This window comes from Bubalus bubalis, chromosome 4 (genome assembly GCF_019923935.1).
Source record: "Bubalus bubalis isolate 160015118507 breed Murrah chromosome 4, NDDB_SH_1, whole genome shotgun sequence".
NCBI classification, from domain to species: domain Eukaryota; kingdom Metazoa; phylum Chordata; class Mammalia; order Artiodactyla; family Bovidae; genus Bubalus; species Bubalus bubalis.
In genome coordinates this window covers 20,903,433-20,922,601 of record NC_059160.1, presented here as the reverse complement: position 1 = coordinate 20,922,601, position 19,169 = coordinate 20,903,433, and the positions used below count along the sequence as shown (strand labels likewise).

Here is a 19,169-nt window from a genome sequence, read left to right as displayed (position 1 = left end):
AATGAGATTATGACATATATTCTACAAGGTTTGTGTTGATGCTGGTTCATTGAGAAGCACCTGAAGGCACCTCACATTGACCCAAGAGAGAAAATTTCTGAAGGGACTTCTTGCTGGTTTGTTTGAGGTTCTGATTTCCTGGAGTCCCTGAGGCCAGGAAAAAGCTGGTTGGTGTCACCTCTTTGTTTTAGGTGTTGCCCACGTGCCTCCATCTGGGAACCTAAGCCAGGAAGCAGCAGGACCTGGGGGAACTGTGTTTGTACCACTTGAGGAGACCTCAGTAGAAAGCCTTCTGCGAACTTCTGCACAAGTCCTGGCTACGCTGCAGGTGCCCCGGGAGCAACTCTCTGAAGTTCTGGAGCAAATCCACAGTGGTAGCTATGGAGCCATCTATCGCACCACGATACACACTGGGAACCCTGCGAAGCCCAAGAGTGTGGTCCTCAAGACTTTAAAAGGTAAAAGGAGGAGTGTTGCACTTCTTTTCCTCTTTTAATGTTTTTACTGTGAACCCTCAACAGGGAATGCTAACAGGATTTTCAGACATTAGGATGTTAATCAGCAGATAGTTGTGACCACAGCTGGCCCACAATAAGAAGGGAATAGAAAGTAAAAATTCAAGAACAGAAAAGTTCTTCTTTGGGTCTTTCCCTAGCTTATCCTTGCCTATCAAGGCTGTTAAAATTAACTTTTTGCCATTTAATATTTCTTGGATGAGGATTTTGAGGTTGTTTCTTCATTTTTCTTGACTATTTGATTTCTTTTCCAGATACTTCATTTTCTTTTGGACTGATACTCATGATGTGGACCAGTAATGATGGACACATAAAACAGAACAGAGATAGGATTAGCAAGAATCATAATCAAAAGGTCTAGAAGTGATAATATTTCAATGTGTGATACCATTTTTTATCATTGCTATTTTTATTGAATGTAATTAAAAGCAGAAGGAACAATAAACAATTTCTCCAGCAAACAAAAGAAAACAAGCAAACAAAACAGAAGCAAAGTGCTTTAAGAAAGCAGCTGAATACAGATCTTTTCTTGGTTTAGAATATTGAGGTTTGGGAGAAGATTGTCACCTCAGATTAATCTGTGTAATAGTCACACATATTTGTAACCTGCACACCATCCTGGATTCCTTATTCTTCAAATCTATAAAGCTCTGTCAGAAAGTCATTCTTTATGCATCAAATGAGAATTATGAAATTTGAACCTATATACATATCAACCATTAGTTTTCTATTCCTTCAACAAAATATTAATATCTATGTTATAGTCATAAACTAGATGGACTGGCGGAGAAGGCAATGGCACCCCACTCCAGTACTCTTGCCTGGAAAATCCCATGGATGGAGGAGCCTGGAAGGCTGCAGTCCATGGGGTCGCTGAGGGTCGGACATGACTAAGCGACTTCCCTTTCACTTTTCACTTTCATGCATTGGAGAAGGAAATGGCAACCCACTCCGGTGTTCTTCCCTGGAGAATCCCAGGGATGGGGGAGCCTGGTGGGCTGCCGTCTATGGGGTCACACAGAGTAGGACACGACTGAAATGACTTAGCAGATGGACTGAAATGGGTGAATTTAACTCAGATGACCATTATATATACTACTGTGGGCAGAAATCCCTTAGAAGAAATGGAATAGCCATCATGGTCAGCAAAAGAGTCCGAAATGCAGTACTTGGATGCAATCTCAAAAATGACAGAATGATCTCTGTTCATTTCCAAGGCAAACCATTCAATATCACGGTAATCCAAGCCTATGCCCCAACCAGTAACACTGAAGAAGCTGAAGTTGAATGGTTCTATGAAGACCTACAAGACCTTTTAGAACTAACACCCAAAAAAGATGTCCCTTTCATCATACGGGACTGGAATGCAAAAGTAGTAAGTCAAGAGACACCTGGGAAGTTTGGCCTTGGAGTACAAAATGAAGCAGGGCAAAGACTAATATAGGTTTGCCAAGAGAACGCACTGGTCATAGCAAACACCCTCTTCCAACAACACAAGAGAAGACTCTACACATGGACATCACCAGATGGTCAACACCAAAATCAGATTGGTTATATTCTTTGTAGCCGAAGATGGAGAAGCTCTATACAGTTAGCAAAAACAAGACTGGGAGCTGACTGTGGCTCAGATCATGAACTCCTTATTGCCAAATTCAGACTTAAATTGAAGAAAGTGGGGAAAACCACTAGACCATTCAGGTATGACCTAAATGAAATCCTTTATGATTATACAGTGGAAGTGAGAAATAGATTTAGGGACTAGATCTGATAGACAGAGTGCCTGATGAACTATGGACAGAGGTTCATGACATTGTACAGGAGACAGGGATCAAGACCATCTCCATGGAAAAGAATTGCAAAAAAGTAAAATGGCTGTCTGAGGAGGCCTTACAAATAGCTGTGAAAAGAAGAGAAGCGAAAAGCAAAGGAGAAAAGGAAAGATATAAGCATCTGAATGCAGAGTTCCAAAGAATAGCAAGAAGAGATAAGAAAGCCTTCCTTAGCGATCAATGCAAAGAAATAGAGGAAAACAACAGAATGGGAAAGACTAGAGTTCTCTTCAAGAAAGTTAGAGATACCAAGGGGACATTTCATGCAAAGATGGGCTCGATAAAGGACAGAAATGGTATGAACCTAACAGAAGCAGAAGATATTAAGAAGAGGTGGCAGGAATACACAGAAGAACTGTATAAAAAAGAACTTCATGACCCAGATAATCACGATGGTGTGATCACTCACCTAGAGCCAGAAATCCTGGAATGTGAAGTCAAGTAGGCCTTAGAAAGCATCACTACGAACAAAGCTAATGGAGGTGATGGAATTCCAGTTGAGCTATTTCAAATCCTGAAAGATGATGCTGTGAAAGTGCTGCACTCAATATGCCAGCAAATTTAGAAAACTCAGTAGTGGCCACAGGACTGGAAAAGGTCAGTTTTCATTTCAATCCCAAATAAAGGCAATGCCAAAGAATGCTCAAACTACCACACAATTGCACTCATCTCACATACTAGTAAAGTAATGCTCAAAATTCTCCAAGCCAGGCTTAAGCAGTACATGAACTGTGAACTTCCAGATGTTCAAGCTGGTTTTAGAAAAGGCCGAGGAACCAGAGATTAAATTGCCAACATCCGCTGGTTCATCAAAAAAGCAAGAGAGTTCCAGAAAAACATCTATTTCTGCTTTATTGACTATGCCAAAGCCTTTGACTGTGTGGATCACAAGAAACTGTAGAAAATTCTGAAGAGATGGGAATACCAGACCACCTGACCTGCCTTTTGAGAAACCTATATGCAGGTCAGGAAGCAACAGTTAGAACTGGACATGGAACAATAGATTGGTTCCACGTAGGAAAAGGAGTACCTCAAGGCTATATATTGTCACCCTGCTTATTTAACTTACTTACAGAGTACATCATGAGAAACGCTGGCCTGGAAGAAGCGCAAGCTGGAATCAAGATTGGCAGGAGAAATATCAATAACCTCAGATATGCAGATGACACCACCATTATGGCAGAAAGTGAAGAGGAACTAAAACCCTCTTGATGAAAGTGAAAGAGGAGAGTGAAAAAGTTGGCTTAAAGCTCAACATTCAGAAAACTAATATCATGGCATCTGGTCCCATCACTTCATGGCAAATAGATGGGGAAACAGTGGAAACAGTGTCAGACTTTATTTTTTGGGGGCTCCAAAATCACTGCAGCTGGTGACTGCAGCCATGAAAGTAAAAGACGCTTACTACTTGGAAGGAAGGTTATGACCAACCTAGATAGCATATTGAAAAGCAGAGATATTACTTTGCCAACAAAGGTCCATCTAGTCAAGGCTACGGTTTTTCCTGTGGTCATGTATGGATGTGAGAGTTAGACTGTGAAGAAAGCTGAGTGAAGAAGTATTGATGTTTTTGAACTGTGATGTTGGAGAAGACTCTTGAGAGTCCCTTGGACTGCAAGGAGATCCACCCAGTCCATCCTAAAGGAGATCAGTCCTGGGTGTTCTTTGGAAGGACTATTGTTGAAGCTGAAATCCAATACTTTGGCTACCTCATGCAAAGAGTTGACTCACTGGAAAAGAGCCTGATGCTGGGAGGAATTGGGGGCAGTAGGAGAAGGGGATGACAGAGGATGAGATGGCTGGATGGCATCATGGACTTAATGGACATGAGTTTGAGTGAACTGCGAGAGTTGGTGATGAACAGGGAGGCCTGGCATGCTGCGATTCATGGGGTTGCAAAGAGTCGGACATGACTGAGCGACTGAGCTGATGTTATAGTCAGGGGCTTCCATGTAGCTCAGCAGTAAAGAATCCATCTGCAATGCAGGAGAAACAGGTTCGATCCCTAGGTCAGGAAGATCCCCTGTAGAAGGAAATGGCAACCCATTCCAGTATTCTTGCCTGCAGAATCCCATAGATAGAAGAGGCTGGTGGACTACAGTCTATGAGGTCCCAAAAGAATCAGACATAACTTAGTGACTAAACAACAAGAAAATAGCATGTGCGATAATATTTTAATGTAAACAGAACAATTTTCTTAGGCAGAGGAAAGTCTAACTAGTTGTGAAGAACTGTGGGTCTATGTTACCTTTGATAAAAGAACAGTGACATCGAAGATCATCTAATTGATCCCCTTTCTGTTTACTTTTGGTCTACGCTCATTCCCCTTTGAGACTTTGAAATTTACATCTGAGGTTGCTTCCTGCCTCATACTCCCCACTTTATTGGCACTCTAACTGCTCATTCCCCATGGTTCTTCTGTCCTCCACAGAACCAACGGGGCTCCAAGAGGTGCGGGATTTCTTAGGGCGAATCCAATTCTATCTGTACTTGGGGAAGCACAAAAACTTGGTACAGCTGGAAGGTTGCTGCACAGACAGGCTGCCGCTCTACATGGTTCTGGAGGATGTGGCCCAGGGAGACCTGCTCAGATTTCTCTGGACCTGTCGCCGGGTGAGTGGTGGGGCAGAGGTGTTAGGAAGAAAGGTTTGACCGGTTAATTAGCTGTGCACATACCAATTAGCCTGACTAGGAAGAAAGGCTTGACCTGGTTGATTAGCTGTACACATGCCAATTAGCCTGACAAATTCTGTTCTTCCTTCATTCTGCTATTCACCTACATTCTTTATTGTCTTCCTGGTCCAGTAAATCATGGCACTTCTCTGCATATCTGGGAATCTCTCATACCATCTCTCCTTGAATCTTTTAGCTTTTGTACATTTTTTAGTTTTTAAATTTTTATTTATTTATTTTTGGCCATGTCATGTGGTTAATGGGAACTAACTTTCCCGACAAGTGATTGAACCCAGGCCCTTTGCAGTAAAAGTGTGGGTTCCTAACCACTGGACTGCCAAGGGAATTCCCAAGTCCTTATATTTTTGTGTCTTTGCCCTAGCTTCAGTAACTGCATTTAAGAATATTTCTTTCCCTATTTTTCCCTTTAGATCTGTTCATGTCATTTTGATGTAATGCCTTTTTCTTTATCTCTTTAGGATGTGATGACCATGGATGGTCCTCCCTATGACCTCACAGAGAAACAAATATATCACATTGGGAAGCAGGTCCTTTTGGCTTTGGTAAGGCTTGGAGAAGTGACAACAGATGGCAGTGATCTTTTTTGTTAGCCTGGTATTTAATGTCATATTTCTTATATTTATGTTCTCAAATGGGGTATATATTATAAATGAAATCTGGTGGAAGTTAGGGAGCAGAAACTCAAGCATCGATTAATTGTTTTCAATTTTCTCTTTATGAAATTATTTAGATAATATAATTCAGGATTTGTAATTCTAGGTAGAAAGTGGTCAATGTAGGGTTTCTAGAAGAAACAGGAAGGGTTTTATTTCTTTTATTGTTTATTAAAAAATAATATTTTTTTGGCCACACCATGAGGCATGCAGGATCTTAGTTCCCCAACCAGGGATCAAACCTGTGCCCCGGGAAGCACACAATCTTAACTACTGGACCACCAGGGAAGTCCCAAGAAGGGTTTTTAAAAGGTTTCTCAGTCTTAAAGGTAACAGCACCAGGGCCAAGAGCTATATGTCCACATGTTGTTCACTCAGTCGTGTCTGACTGTTTGCAGCTGTATGGACTGTAGCCGGCCAGGCTCCTCTGTCTTCCACTATCTCCCAGAGTTTGCTCAGATTCATGTCTATTGAGTTGGTGATGCTATCTAGTCACCTCATCCTCTGCTGCCCCCTTCTCACACTTCCCTATATATACTGTTACCAGATGTAAAAGAGGAAAAGATAAGTTGGTAGAAGATTTGGGAAGAGAAAACGAATGGGTGAAAGGCTACAGAGCCAGAAGAATGTTTATAATTTATACATAAAGAACAAGAAATACTAGCTCAGAATGTGTTAGGCAGGAGACTTGCTGTAATACTGAATGTGACAGGAATTGCATGTACTTGAAAAGGAACAAAGAACAAGTGGAAGAGGAGGAATAAGAAAGGGGTGAAAATGAGATCATGTCTTTATTTTAGATTAACCTAAATAGGGACTTCCCTAGTGGTCCGGTGGTTGACTCTGCACTTCTAATGCAAGGGGCACGAGTTTGATCCCTGGCCAGGGAACTAGGATCCCACATATCTTATCAATGTCATCCAGGTGCAGTGGTTCTCAAACACCTTCTTGGCTGTGCTGGAATAATTTTGATACTTCTTAAAAATATGGATTACCAGGCTCCTCTTCCTATATTTTGGTTAAGTAAATCCAGAGTTAAAACCTTGTGAGTTTATAAAGCTTTCAGGTAGTTCTGATTTGCGTGTATGCTCAGTAGCTCAGTAGTGTCCGACCTTGTGACCTCATGGACTGTAGCCCTTCAGGATCCCCTGTTCATAGGATTTTCCAGTCAAGAATACTGGAGTGGGTTTTTACTTCTGGACTAAAAAGTATTAGTAGAATTTGTAATATTTCCTATGAATTAGAATACCTGGCTCTGGTCACTTAATATCTATGTGGCCTTGTGTAATCATTTAGATTTATCGGAAAGCTACTTCCCCAACTTACCTCATCTAGTTACTTTAGGGACAAAATGAGATGATGTAAAATTGTATATAAATTTACCATTGTGACAGTTTTGCTATGCATTGTTGTTGTTGTGCAGTAACTAAGTTGTATCTGACTCTTTGTGACCCCATGACCTCAACATGCCAGGCTTCCCCATGCTTCACTATCTCCCAGAGTTTGCTCAGATTCATGTCCATTGAGTTGGTGATGCTATCTAACCATCTAATCCTCTGCTGACCTCTTCTCCTTTTGCCTTCAGTCTTTCCCAGCATCAGAGTCTTTTCCAATGAGTTGGCTCTTCCCATCAGGTGACCAAAGTATTGGAATTTCAGCTTCAGCATCAGTCCTTCCAGTGAATATTCAAGGTTGATTTACTTTAGGATTGACTGATTTGATCTTGCAGACCAGTTTGGGAGACTGCTACTACATATTTTAAACCTACTTCTCTTCTCCTTGTCTAGCTGGTCTCTCAGTTCAGTTCAGTTCAGTTGCTCAGTCGTGTCCGACTCTTTACGGCCCCATGAACCACAGCACACCAGGCCACCATGTCCATCACCAGCTCCTGGAGTCTACCCTAACCCATATCCATCTAGTCGGTGATGCCATCCAACCATCTCATCCTCTGTCTTCCCCTTCTCCTTCTGCCCTCAATCTTTCCCAGCATCAGGGTCTTTTCCAATGAGTCAGCTCTTTGCATCAGGTGGCCAAAGTATTGGAGTTTCAGCTTCAACATCAGTCCTTCCAATGAACACCCAGGACTGATCTCCTTTAGGATGGACTGGTTGGATCTCCTTGCAGTCCAAGGGACTCTCAAGAGCCTTCTCCAACACCAAGTTCAAAAGCATCAATTCTTCGGCACTCAGCTTTCTTTATAGTCCAACTCTCACATCGATACATGACCACTGGAAAAACCATAGCCTTGACTAGATGGACCTTTGTTGGAAGAGTAATGTCTCTGCTTTTGAATATGCTTTCTAGGTTGGTCATAACTTTCCTTCCAAGGAGTAAGCATCTTTTAATTTCATGGCTGCAATCACCATCTGTAGTGATTTTGGAGCCTAGAAAAATAAAGTCTGACACTGTGTCCACTGTTTCCCCATCTATTTCCCATGAAGTGATGGGACCGGATGCCATGATCTTCGTTTTCTGAATGTTGAGCTTTAAGCCAACTTTTTCACTCACCTCTTTCACTTTTATCAAGACACTCTTTAGTTCTTCTTCACTTTCTGCCATAAGAGTGGTGTCATCTGCATATCTGAGGTTATTGATATTTCTCCCAGCAATCTTGATTCCAGCTAGTGCTTCCTCCAGCCCAGCATTTCAGAAAAATGTGAAATCAGTCCAGGGCCTAAGTCAGAATATGAGATTGTATTTTCCAAACCCAGTATCAATATTATTTGGTTTATTTGCTCAGTTTGCTATTCTTGGTTTGTTTGTTTAAAGCAAAGCTTATATATTTACTAATAAATTTGTCTTCAAAAATAAAAAGGGTATATCAATGTATCAAAAATGTATGGATCAATGTCAGACCCAGAGAATGTACAACACAAAAAGTGCACACTTTTGTAAGCTCTGGACTCCAGTTGAAAACAGTGTACCTGTATAGGGCTTCCCTGGTAGCTCAGCTGGTAAGCAATCTGCCTGCAATGCAGGAGACCCTGGTTCAGTTCCTGAGTCAGGAAGATCCCCTGGAGGAGGGCATGGCAACCCACTCCAGTATCCTTGCCTGGAGAATCCTATGGACAGAGGAGCCTGGAGGGCTATAGTCCATGGGATCAAAAAGAGTCAGACCCAACTGAGAGACTAAGTACATAGGGCTTCCCAAATGGTACAGTCATAAAGAATCCTCCTGCCAATGCAGAAGATGCAAGAAGAGACTTGGGTTTGATCCCTGTATCGGGAAGATCTTCTGGAGGAGGAAATGGCAAACCACTCCAGTATTCTTGTCTGGGAAATCCCATGGACAGAGGAGCCTGGTGGGCTACAGTCCATGGGGTTGCAAAGAGTCACAACTGAGCAACTGAGCACATTGGTTCATCAGTTGTAACAAATGTATCACAGTGGTGCAAGCTGTTAATAGAGGAAACCAAGGGGCAGGAGGCATGAGTGCTCTGGCTTTTCCACCCAACTTTGTTTTCACCCTAAAACAACTCATAAAAAAACATAATAAAGTTTTTATTTTTTTTTTAAAGAATGAATTTCTGGTATCAGTTTGTTGAGATCAACAAATCAAATGCAAACATGTCTGATTCATTATAAGTATTGTGCTTCTTATGAAGTATAATATTTGGTTCTGGTCACTGCCACTTAGTACCTGTGTGGACATGACTTTTTTTTTTTTTTTTAAACTTTTTATTTTGTATTGCAGTATAACCGATAAACAATGTTGTGATAGTTTCAGGTGGATAACAAAGCGACTCAGCCATATAAATTCATATTGCTATATTTAAAATGGATAACCAACAAGGACCTACTGTAGAGCACAGGGAACTCTGCTCAGTGTTATGTGGCAGCCTGGATGGGAGGGAGTTTGGGGGAGAATGGATATGTCATTATTAATGCGGCTTGTTCAGGGTAGAAAATGTCTTTTCGAGGATCTGCTTCACTTTATCTGGGACCCAAGCTATGACCTCGGAGAGCTGATCCATTTTGACATCACTCTGACAGGAATTTCTCCAGGAGAAGCATCTGTTCCATGGCGACGTGGCAGCCAGGAATGTTCTAATCCAGTGTGACCTCACTGCTAAGCTCTGTGGGCTGGGCCTGGCTTATGAAGTTCATTCCCGAGGGGCCATCTCCTCCACTCGCGTCGTACCCCTCAAGTGGCTTGCCCCAGAACGGCTTCTGCTGAAACCAGCTGGCATCAAAGGAGACATGTATGGTTTGTTCCTGCCCCGTGGAGTTCCTCCTTTCTTGACTTCAGTGTCCTCCTGCCTATGAACATGACTGGGTCTGTTGTCAATTAAGTCTACGCAGGAAGTCTCTGCTTTGAAGTCAGACAGACTCTCAAGCAAAAATGTGTGTTATGTGGCAGAGCTCATAGTTGGCAGCTGTCTGCAATCCTTTTTAGTGCCTCCTGAAGTATTCCCTCTGTGTTAGATTAGAAGCCTTGATTAGGAGAGAAAAAATGAAAAATGAATAGATTATTCACACCAATATCTGAGGACTTGATTTGGTAGAGTTCTATCTCTTTATCTAGTTTTATCTGAAAGAGGCAGATCCACTTAATCAAAAGTTTAAACTAGGAGCTGTTAAAAAGAAAAAAAATATATATTTACACATATATACATATATATATGTATGTGCTGTGCTAAGTCGCTTCAGTTGTATCTGACTCTGACAGGCTCTTCTGTCCATGAAATTTTCCAGAATACTGGAGTTGGGTAGCCTATTCCCTGGACCTCCTGACCCAGGGATCAAATCTTATCTCTTACCTCTCCTGCATTGGTGGGGAGATTCTTTATCACTGTGCCACCAGGGAAGCCCATGTATATGTGTATTTATATACTCAATTTATTTTAACTTAAAACATATAAATGGATATTTATCTACCAGTCTTTCAGAGGAAGGCCAAGAGGCTACACGTGCTATGCTAAATGAAGTTACATGTTGTATTTCTTGTATAAAACAATTGTGATGAAGTTTGACTGCCGGCATTTATTAAATTTCCCCCAGTTTTCTACATTATCTCACTCACACAGTTCGACAACACTCTCTTTTTAGCGGCTTGATTTTAGAGAATGTTTTCAAAGTATTCAACCTAGTTTTCAGGGAGCTAAGGCTTTTGGCATGTATATTTAATCAACCTACATAGTATTTAATTGATAACGTAGTTATAGTTACATGTATGATTGGCATAAACAGGATTGCAAAGAATAACAATTGACTTTGGTAACCATATGACTCATCTGCTTGGAGGAACAGGTAGGTATAATACAGAATATCTTACCAGCCATGAATGTTAAGGAGCTTCAGGGGAAATTTAGAACATCAGTTAATGTGGTGAATCAATTAAGACACTGATTTTTCATTTCATTGCTGTTTCCCTGATATCTGCTTTTCAACAGAGGTCTGAAAGTAATAAACTTCCTTGGGAGATACTGCTCATTTCACAATGATGGTGTAGAATAATGAAACATATGTCTCTCAAATCATATTGTTTAGGCAACTACTTAGTCCATTTATGTACAAAACTTGCTCTGTTAATGTTTTACCTAGGTTTGGGCAGTTAGATCTACTGAGGAAATAGTAGATAAATGATAAACCCTGCTTGGCCTTGAACTAAGACATGGAACAACAGACTGGTTCCAAATAGGAAAAGGAGTATGTCAAGGCTGTATATTGTCACCCTGCTTATTTAACTTCTATGCAGAGTACATCATGAGAAACGTTGGGCTGGAAGAAGCACAAGCTGGAATCAAGATTGCCGGGAAAAATATCAATAACCTCAGATATGCAGATGACACCACCCTTATAGCAGAAAGTGAAGAGGAACTAAAAAGCTTCTTGATGAAAGTGAAAGAGGAGAGTGAAAAAGTTGGCTTAAAGCTCAATATTCAGAAAACTAAGGTCATGGCATCTGGTCCTATCACTTCATGGGAAATAGATGGGGAAACAGTGGAAACAGTGTCAGACTTTATTTTTTTGGGCTCCAAAATCACTGCAGATGGTGATTGCAGTCATGAAATTAAAAGACACTTACTCCTTGGAAGAAAAGTTATGACCAACCTAGACAGCATATTCAAAAGCAGAGACATTACTTTGCCAACAAAGGTTCGTCTAGTCAAGGCTATGGTTTTTCCAGTGGTCATGTATGGATGTGAGAGTTGGACTGTGAAGAAAGCTGAGTGCCAAAGAATTGATGCTTTTGAACTGTGGTGTTGGAAGAAGACTCTGGAGAGTCCCTTGGACTGGAAGGAGATCCAACCAGTCCATCCTAAAGGAGATCAGCCCTGGGTGTTCATTGGAAGGACTGATGCTAAAGCTGAAACTCCAATACTTTGGCCATCTCATGCGAAGAGTTGACTCATTGGAAAAGACTCTGATGCTGGGAGGGATTGGAGGCAGATGGCTGGATGGCATCACTGACTCGATGGACGTGAGTTTGAGTGAGCTCCGGGAGTTGGTGATGGACAGGGAGGCCTGGTGTGCTGCAATTCATGAGGTCGCAAAGAGTCGGACAGGACCGAGCGACTGAACTGAACTGAAGAATAAAACCTGGAATTTCAGCAGGAAGGAATGGAAAAGATCAAAAAGATAAATGGGAATTTTTATATGTTTGAGTGAATATGTTTGCATTTGCATAAGCACTCATAGCATTTAACAAAAAAGAGTAAATATCTATTAGTGTGTAAATACCTATTAATGTATAATATCTATTCATATATAATATTTAACAAATAATAGTAAATATCTATTAATGTGTAGAAAGGAGACATAAATTGAGCTCTCAAGGAAATTAGATTCTAAGGGGACTGGACAGAAATATTTTCTAATGGCATAACTACATTGCTTATTGTACCAATCACCCTTGATTCCCATTCACTGCCATTGTCATGGATTTCTTACTGAAGGTCTCTGGTATTTAAGTGAGCCATCTTTATGAAAGGCAGAAATAAAAGTGAAGTAAACAGCTTTGTTTCTTTTACAGCTGGTCTTTTGGGATCCTGCTGTACGAGATGGTGACTCTAGGTAAGGAGAATCCCCAAAGTAATGGCACCCCCTATAGAAATATGCAAGGATGTTCATTTGTGTGATGGATGGCATTTGCTGTGAGAAGGAGTTTCAGCACAATTGCTGAAGATCGAACTGACCTGACACGTTTTTAGAATCCAAGCTTGATTTTTGAGATAGTCTTATAAAGTCATGATTCCTTCCCTATCTGTCTCCCTCCTTCCTCTTTCTTTCCCCCAAGACTTTACCAATTCCATGGCATATTTTAAAATCCAAGGAGTATTCCAAGGATGATCTTGTGTGTGCTCAGCTGCTCAGTCGTGTCCAACTCTTTGCAACCCCATGGACTGTTACCCACCAGGTTCCTCTGTCCATGGAATTTTTCAGGCAAATTCTTGTTGGAGGGGGTTGCCATTTCCTTCTCCAGGGGATCTTCCCTACCCAGAGATCGAAACCACATCTTTTGAGTTTCCTGCGATGGAAGGCAGATTCTTTACCACTAGTGCCACTCGCACCCACCCAGTGCTCCTGCCTGGAAACTCCCATGGACGGAGGGGCCTGGTGGGCTGCAGGCCATGGGGTCGCTAAGAGTCGGACATGACTGAGCGACTTCACTTTCACTTTTCCCTTTCATGCATTGGAGAAGGAAATGGCAACCCACTCCAGTGTTCTTGCCTGGAGAATCCCAGGGACGGGGGCGCCTGGTGGGCTGCCGTCTATGGGGTCACACAGAGTCGGACACGACTGAAGCGACTTAGCAGCAGCAGCAGCGCCACCTGGGAAGCCCCTAGGCTGATCTTGCATAAATATAAAAATGTTGTCTTTAGATTTATTAATCCGTTTGACTGAGAAACTGCAGCACTTTCTCTTGTTTGAGAAGTAGAGGGCGGATCTTATTTCTCGCTTAGCTTTATTTTGTTACATTCCTAAAGACTTGACATTTTCCTAAATTATCAGGTCTCCTTCCCCCAACATCTCCTTTCTCCAAAATTCTCCAAGTTATACCCTTATCTGATCACCAGGGATCAAGTACATTATACCTATTAGGTTTCCTACTTTTGTAGGTGATTAGCCCAGGTGGATGGAGAATAGTGTTAGTTATAGTTTATATTCTGCTGCTGCTGCTGCTAAGTTGCTTCAGTCGTGTCCGACTCTGTGCGACCCCATAGACAGAAGCCCACCAGGCTCCCCTGACTCTGGGATTCTCCAGGCAAGAACACTGGAGTGGGTTGCCATTTCCTTCTCCAATGCATGAAAGTGAAAAGTGAAAGTGAAGTTGCTCAGTCTTTTATGTTCTAGAAGACCCTAAAGTTGTCTTACTCGTCTCACTCTTTCCATACCAACAGGGGCACCTCCATATCCTGAAGTCCCTCCTACCAATATCCTACAGCATCTCCAAAGAGGGCAAGTCATGGAGAGACCCAGTAGTTGCACACACACCATGTAAGTGGCTTTTAAAATCTTTTTTGCTCTTTATCAGTCATGCTGTTTGTAAAGTGGCTCAGATGATCCTCAGCTGTCCTCTATGTGCTAAGGTACAACCTTAAACCAAACCTATGCAGAAAATACCTCTGCTCATATATATGTGTATATGTGTCTTTACATTTGTGTGTGTGTATGTGTGTGACACAAACACACACATACACAATATGGAGGCAGCCACTGAATGCTATATTAGAAATTTAGATTAGCTAACATTGTTAAAGCTTAGTTCCTCTGGAATCTTTTAAAACAGATGAAATCCAATGCAGGTACAGCACTGTTTTAGCTATATAAATGTCAGTCTCAGAGACTACCAGCTTCAGTTCTAATATAGTTGTCATAAAATCCACAGTTATTCACTGGTTCTTTTTGATATTTAACTTAAAAAATTTTTTCCTGGTTCTAAGCATGTTGGAAGCCCATCAGAAGAAAGACAGGGAGAAGAAATTAGACAGCAGAAGGAAGACATCAAATTGCCAGCAGAAAGGGACAGTTGGTGAACTAACATAGAAGCAGAAAAGTAAAAATTACACGCAGAATTTCATAAACAATAAAGTACAAAGCAGGTTATGATAGACTAGAAGAAAGGTTTCAATTATTTTAAGAAAGCAGGAGATAATATATTGATATACATTTCTGTTTAAATTGCTGTTATTTTGTAAATTCTTCAGTATTGAAAAAGTAAATTTCTAGCACCTGAGTTTCCCACAAATACAAACAGTAATTGTATCAAGCATATTAAAAATGCTAAAAATAATAACTGTATATACTTATACATATAGTGATGATAGTATAGTGATGATACTGGCTGGGTGTACTAGAATGAAATTATTGACAAATATTTCTTGAAGGCCATATATATATGGCTGTCCTTGATACTGGGGATAGGCAGAGACATTTAACTGAAAAAGTACCTGATCTTGAACCATGTAATATTTGGATGAGGAGTACCTGAAAGAACATGAAAATCAACAGAAAGTGTGAAGCAATGAGTAGACTGGTTAAAAGCTCAGATTCATGTCATAGTCAAAAAGACACCTGTTCAGTCTTAGTCCTATATGTTACATTGTTTACTTAACTTAAAATAGGTAAAATGATAGTCCTACCTCAAAGTAATTATGAGGCTGCAATGAAATAATGCATGTTAAGTTTCCCTTCCATGCCTTTTGGGCTTCCCTGATGGCTCAGTGGGTAAAGAATCTGCCTGCAATGCAGGAGACACAGGACTTCAGGTTGGGTCTTTGGAGAAAAGATCCCCTGGAGGAGGCAATGGCAAACCCACTCTAGTATTCTTGCCTAGAAAATCCCATGGACAGAGGAGCTTGGTGGGCTACAATCTGTGGGGTTGCCAAGTCAGACATGACTGAGTAGTCGACTAGGCACACCATGCCTTTTATAATAAGTATGTTCTTGGTAAATGGTATCAGTATTAGTAGAGTAACATAACATCTTATACAAAGTCTAATGGTACAACATTATAACACAGGTTATAAGGGAAGGAATTCAAAATTCCTACTTATACCAATAGGAAAGAATAACCAGGGAGAGGATATTAATGCCTTGGGCAGAGCATAAGCAAAGAAAAAGCTGGGTGTTACTAACCATGTCTGGGGCATAGCTAGATGTTGTCTTAGGAGGAGGAGAGGGCTCCAGTTAAGCAAGGCCTAGGCAATGGCACCCCACTCCAGCACTCTTGCCTGGAAAATCCCATGGACAGAGGAACCTGATGGGCCGCAGTCCATGGGGTCGCTAAGAGTCGGACATGACTGAGCGACTTCACTTTCACTTTTCACTTTCATGCATTGGAGAAGGAAATGGCAACCCACTCCAGTGTTCTTGCCTGGAGAATCCCAGGGATGGGGGAGCCTGGTGGGCTTCCGTCTATGGGGTCGCACAGAGTCGGACACGACTGAAGTGACTTAGCAGCAGCAGCAGCAGTATGTGGTAAGAAGCTGGGGGTAGGATGCCGACTTTATAAGATGAACAATAGGAAGCTGCTGTAGGTTCTTGGGCGGGAATGAGACTTGACAAAGAGCGTTTGATAACAGACTGTGTTACACATTCTCTAGAAACTGGATTGAAACAAAGACAGATTGAAGGTGCTAAATACATTATCTAAGACCATTTCCTGGGGAAGCTAAATAATAAAGGGAGAAAATGACCTGGATTAATGGAAAGAACTATCTGATTATAGTATCTGAAATTACTATGAATCATGTTATTCCATATCTTCTTATTTTCCCCTGTTGTAATGTAGCTCATACTGGTAGGTAAGTTATAGCGGTGGTCTGGAATGATGCAAGTTCATAATATGTAGGATGAAAACACTTAACTTCTGAAAGAGTTTTTGGTAATAGAAAAAATGACAAAACTGTTTTGTCATACTGGTTGTAGTACAGCAGAAACCAACATGACATTGACCCCGTGGACTGTAGCCTGACAGGCTCTTCTGACCATGGAATTCTTCAGGCAAGAATACTGAAGTGGGTAGCCATGCTCTCCTCTAGGGGATCTTCCCCACCCAGAGATCGAATCCAGGTCTCCTGTATTGGATTCCTTACCATCTGTGCCCTGAGGGAAGCCCATAAAGCAACTATATCCCAATTTTTTTTAAAAAAGGAAAAGATAAAGAATAAGGTGATAAATAGATGAAATAGGATTAGAAGATTTTAGTATTATGCTGAATAAAGAAACTCATGTGAATTCACATTCATGTAAAACAAGTTTGCATTCATGTAAAAAAAAATGAATCTTTGTTGACTGAGCCACTAGGGAAGCCCATAGTGTAACTATTGACTAGTATTAACTAGTATACTATTCGTATGACTAGTATAACTATTCTCTACACTTATGTGTGTTCAGTGTTTTCCATAATAAAAGTTACAGTAGAAAAAATCATCAGTAATTCCTATTATAAAAAAGGTTAAGATATTAAGAGATTTAGTATTTAGGAAGGTGAGAAGGAATAGTATTCTCTGGGAAGAGTGTGGGACAGGGTGATAAATAGATTACAGAATTGTAGGTTTCTTTTGTTAAGATTTGTAAGTGAAGAAGCATGTTTTTCAAACATTTGCCTTGTCAAGGAAGTCAGTTTCTCTTGTTCCCCTTTCAGGTATGGTCTCATGAAGTCCTGCTGGCGTTGGAGTGAGGACAGCCGCCCTTCACTTAGAAAGCTACACTCGTGTCTTGAAACTGCTGTTCAAAGTGCAAATGACAAGGCTGTGTTGCAAGTACCAGAGCTGGTGGTACCTGAACTGTACGCAGCTGTGGCGGGTGTCAGCGTGGAGAGTGTCTCCTACTGCTACAGCATCTTCTGAAGGTCCTGGGACAACACCCACTTTGGGGAGATCGTATACTCTTGAAACCAGTTCCTCCAACAACAAAGACTTTCTAGTGGGAGTTAAAGGGAGAAATGGGACGTGGATCTTGAATCTTCCCCTACACATTTCCCTAGAAACCTGAAATGATGCTGGATGAGACTGCCCTCACTATGTACCCTTGAGATGGAGAAATGCAGTTTCATTTCTGCTGTCCCAATTCTGAAGACACAGGGTAGATGGGTTGGACAGTGTCCATTCAAGGGAGGTTTTACAAATTTGCAATCTTTGTTGCAACATGGCATGGATAAGTTGGTCCCTCCTACCACAGGCTTGTTTCCTTCAAAACGTGCTTTTATCTAGACTATAGTAAGGTCCAGAAAATTGGAATCAAATGAGGAAAGAGAAAGTTGATAAATAAATTTATGAAAAGAAAATGAAAGGTTCTATTTGCTCAGGAGTATAGATGAGGACCAAGGTCCATCCTTCACCGAGAAGGGAGAGGAAGGTCATATAGTTCTTCACTTCTGGTCCATTCGTGCAGGGATGAAGGAGAACCATTAAGGAAGATTTCTGAGCTCACCCTAAGGTATAAGCTCACCCTATATGGAGAAATACAGCCCCCTTTTATCTAATTCTGAGATAGGTAAATCCTGTTGGTACTATTCTAACTAGAAGCTGGAGTGGTGATTCCATGATTAAGAGCATTGGTTATGTATCATCCATCAGGCTGGCATTCTGGTCCCTGTTAGAATAGGGAAATGAACCCTGAATATTTATTGGAAGGACTGATGCTGAAGCTGAAGCCCCAGTACTTTGGCCACTTGATGTGAAGATCCGACTCATTGGAAAAGACCCTGATGCTGGGAAAGGTTGAGGGCAGGAGGAGAAGGGGGTGACAGAGATGAGATGGTTGGTTGGTATCGATGACTCAACAGCCATGAATGAGCAAAGTCCAAGAGATAGTGAAGGACAGGGAAGCCTGGTGTGCTGCAGTTCATGGGATCACAAAGAGTTGGGCATGACTGAGTGACTGCACAATGACAAATGAGACTATGGAGACTGAGCTCAGAGAGTCCAATAGGGTTGATGATGAATAGACTGTGTATGTATTTAATAAGTGGGAAATATGGAAACCAGCAAGGGTACTCACTAGGTCAGGATGTCTTCAAGGAGTGCTGGAAAAAGATGTAACCTGAGATAGAAGGATGGTAGGTTCTGATTTTCAATCATTCAATGATGTACTGTGAAACTTATTTCATTAAATTAATATTTATTGAGTGAAAGTATACATTTTGGGTTATACAGTTGCCAAAATCTTGACAATAAGGAGGACGAAAATAAATAAATGTGAATTAATGTCAACAGGAAAATTCAAGAGACAATCTACATTGTCAAAAAAAGATTCCTCATGTGTAAAAAGGGGATAATACCCACTTCACAGGGTTGTTGTGAGAATGAAATGAAAGGGTGTTATTTGTACCACATGTGGCACGTACTATATGACAATAAATATTAATTTCCTTACCCACCCCTTTACTATCCTAGGTCCTCCTTCATATATTTTTCATTTAACATCTGTGGTGACCAAGAAGAGAACCTTGGTCTGCCAGTCACATTGCAAGGCAGGGCATACTTAAAAATGATGGTATAGTACAAATTGTTGTTGTTGTTTAGTTG

At 41.2% G+C, this 19,169-nt stretch overlaps 1 protein-coding gene across 2 annotated transcripts in view; it reads left to right on the top strand.

Annotated features, from left to right (window-relative positions):
- The window catches only part of STYK1 (serine/threonine/tyrosine kinase 1), a 56,801-nt gene extending 37,779 nt beyond the window's left edge, over positions 1–19,022 (top strand). For both annotated transcript variants that reach the window (XM_006076418.4, XM_006076420.4), the window contains exons 4-10: positions 192–458; positions 4,776–4,957; positions 5,497–5,580; positions 9,685–9,893; positions 12,668–12,708; positions 14,037–14,133; positions 17,285–19,022. In XM_006076418.4, coding sequence (XP_006076480.4) covers positions 192–458; positions 4,776–4,957; positions 5,497–5,580; positions 9,685–9,893; positions 12,668–12,708; positions 14,037–14,133; positions 17,285–17,489 — 1,085 coding nt within the window. In that variant the 3' untranslated portion in view covers positions 17,490–19,022. The remainder of the gene's footprint in view (positions 1–191; positions 459–4,775; positions 4,958–5,496; positions 5,581–9,684; positions 9,894–12,667; positions 12,709–14,036; positions 14,134–17,284) is intronic.
- Positions 19,023–19,169: the final 147 nt, after the last annotated feature.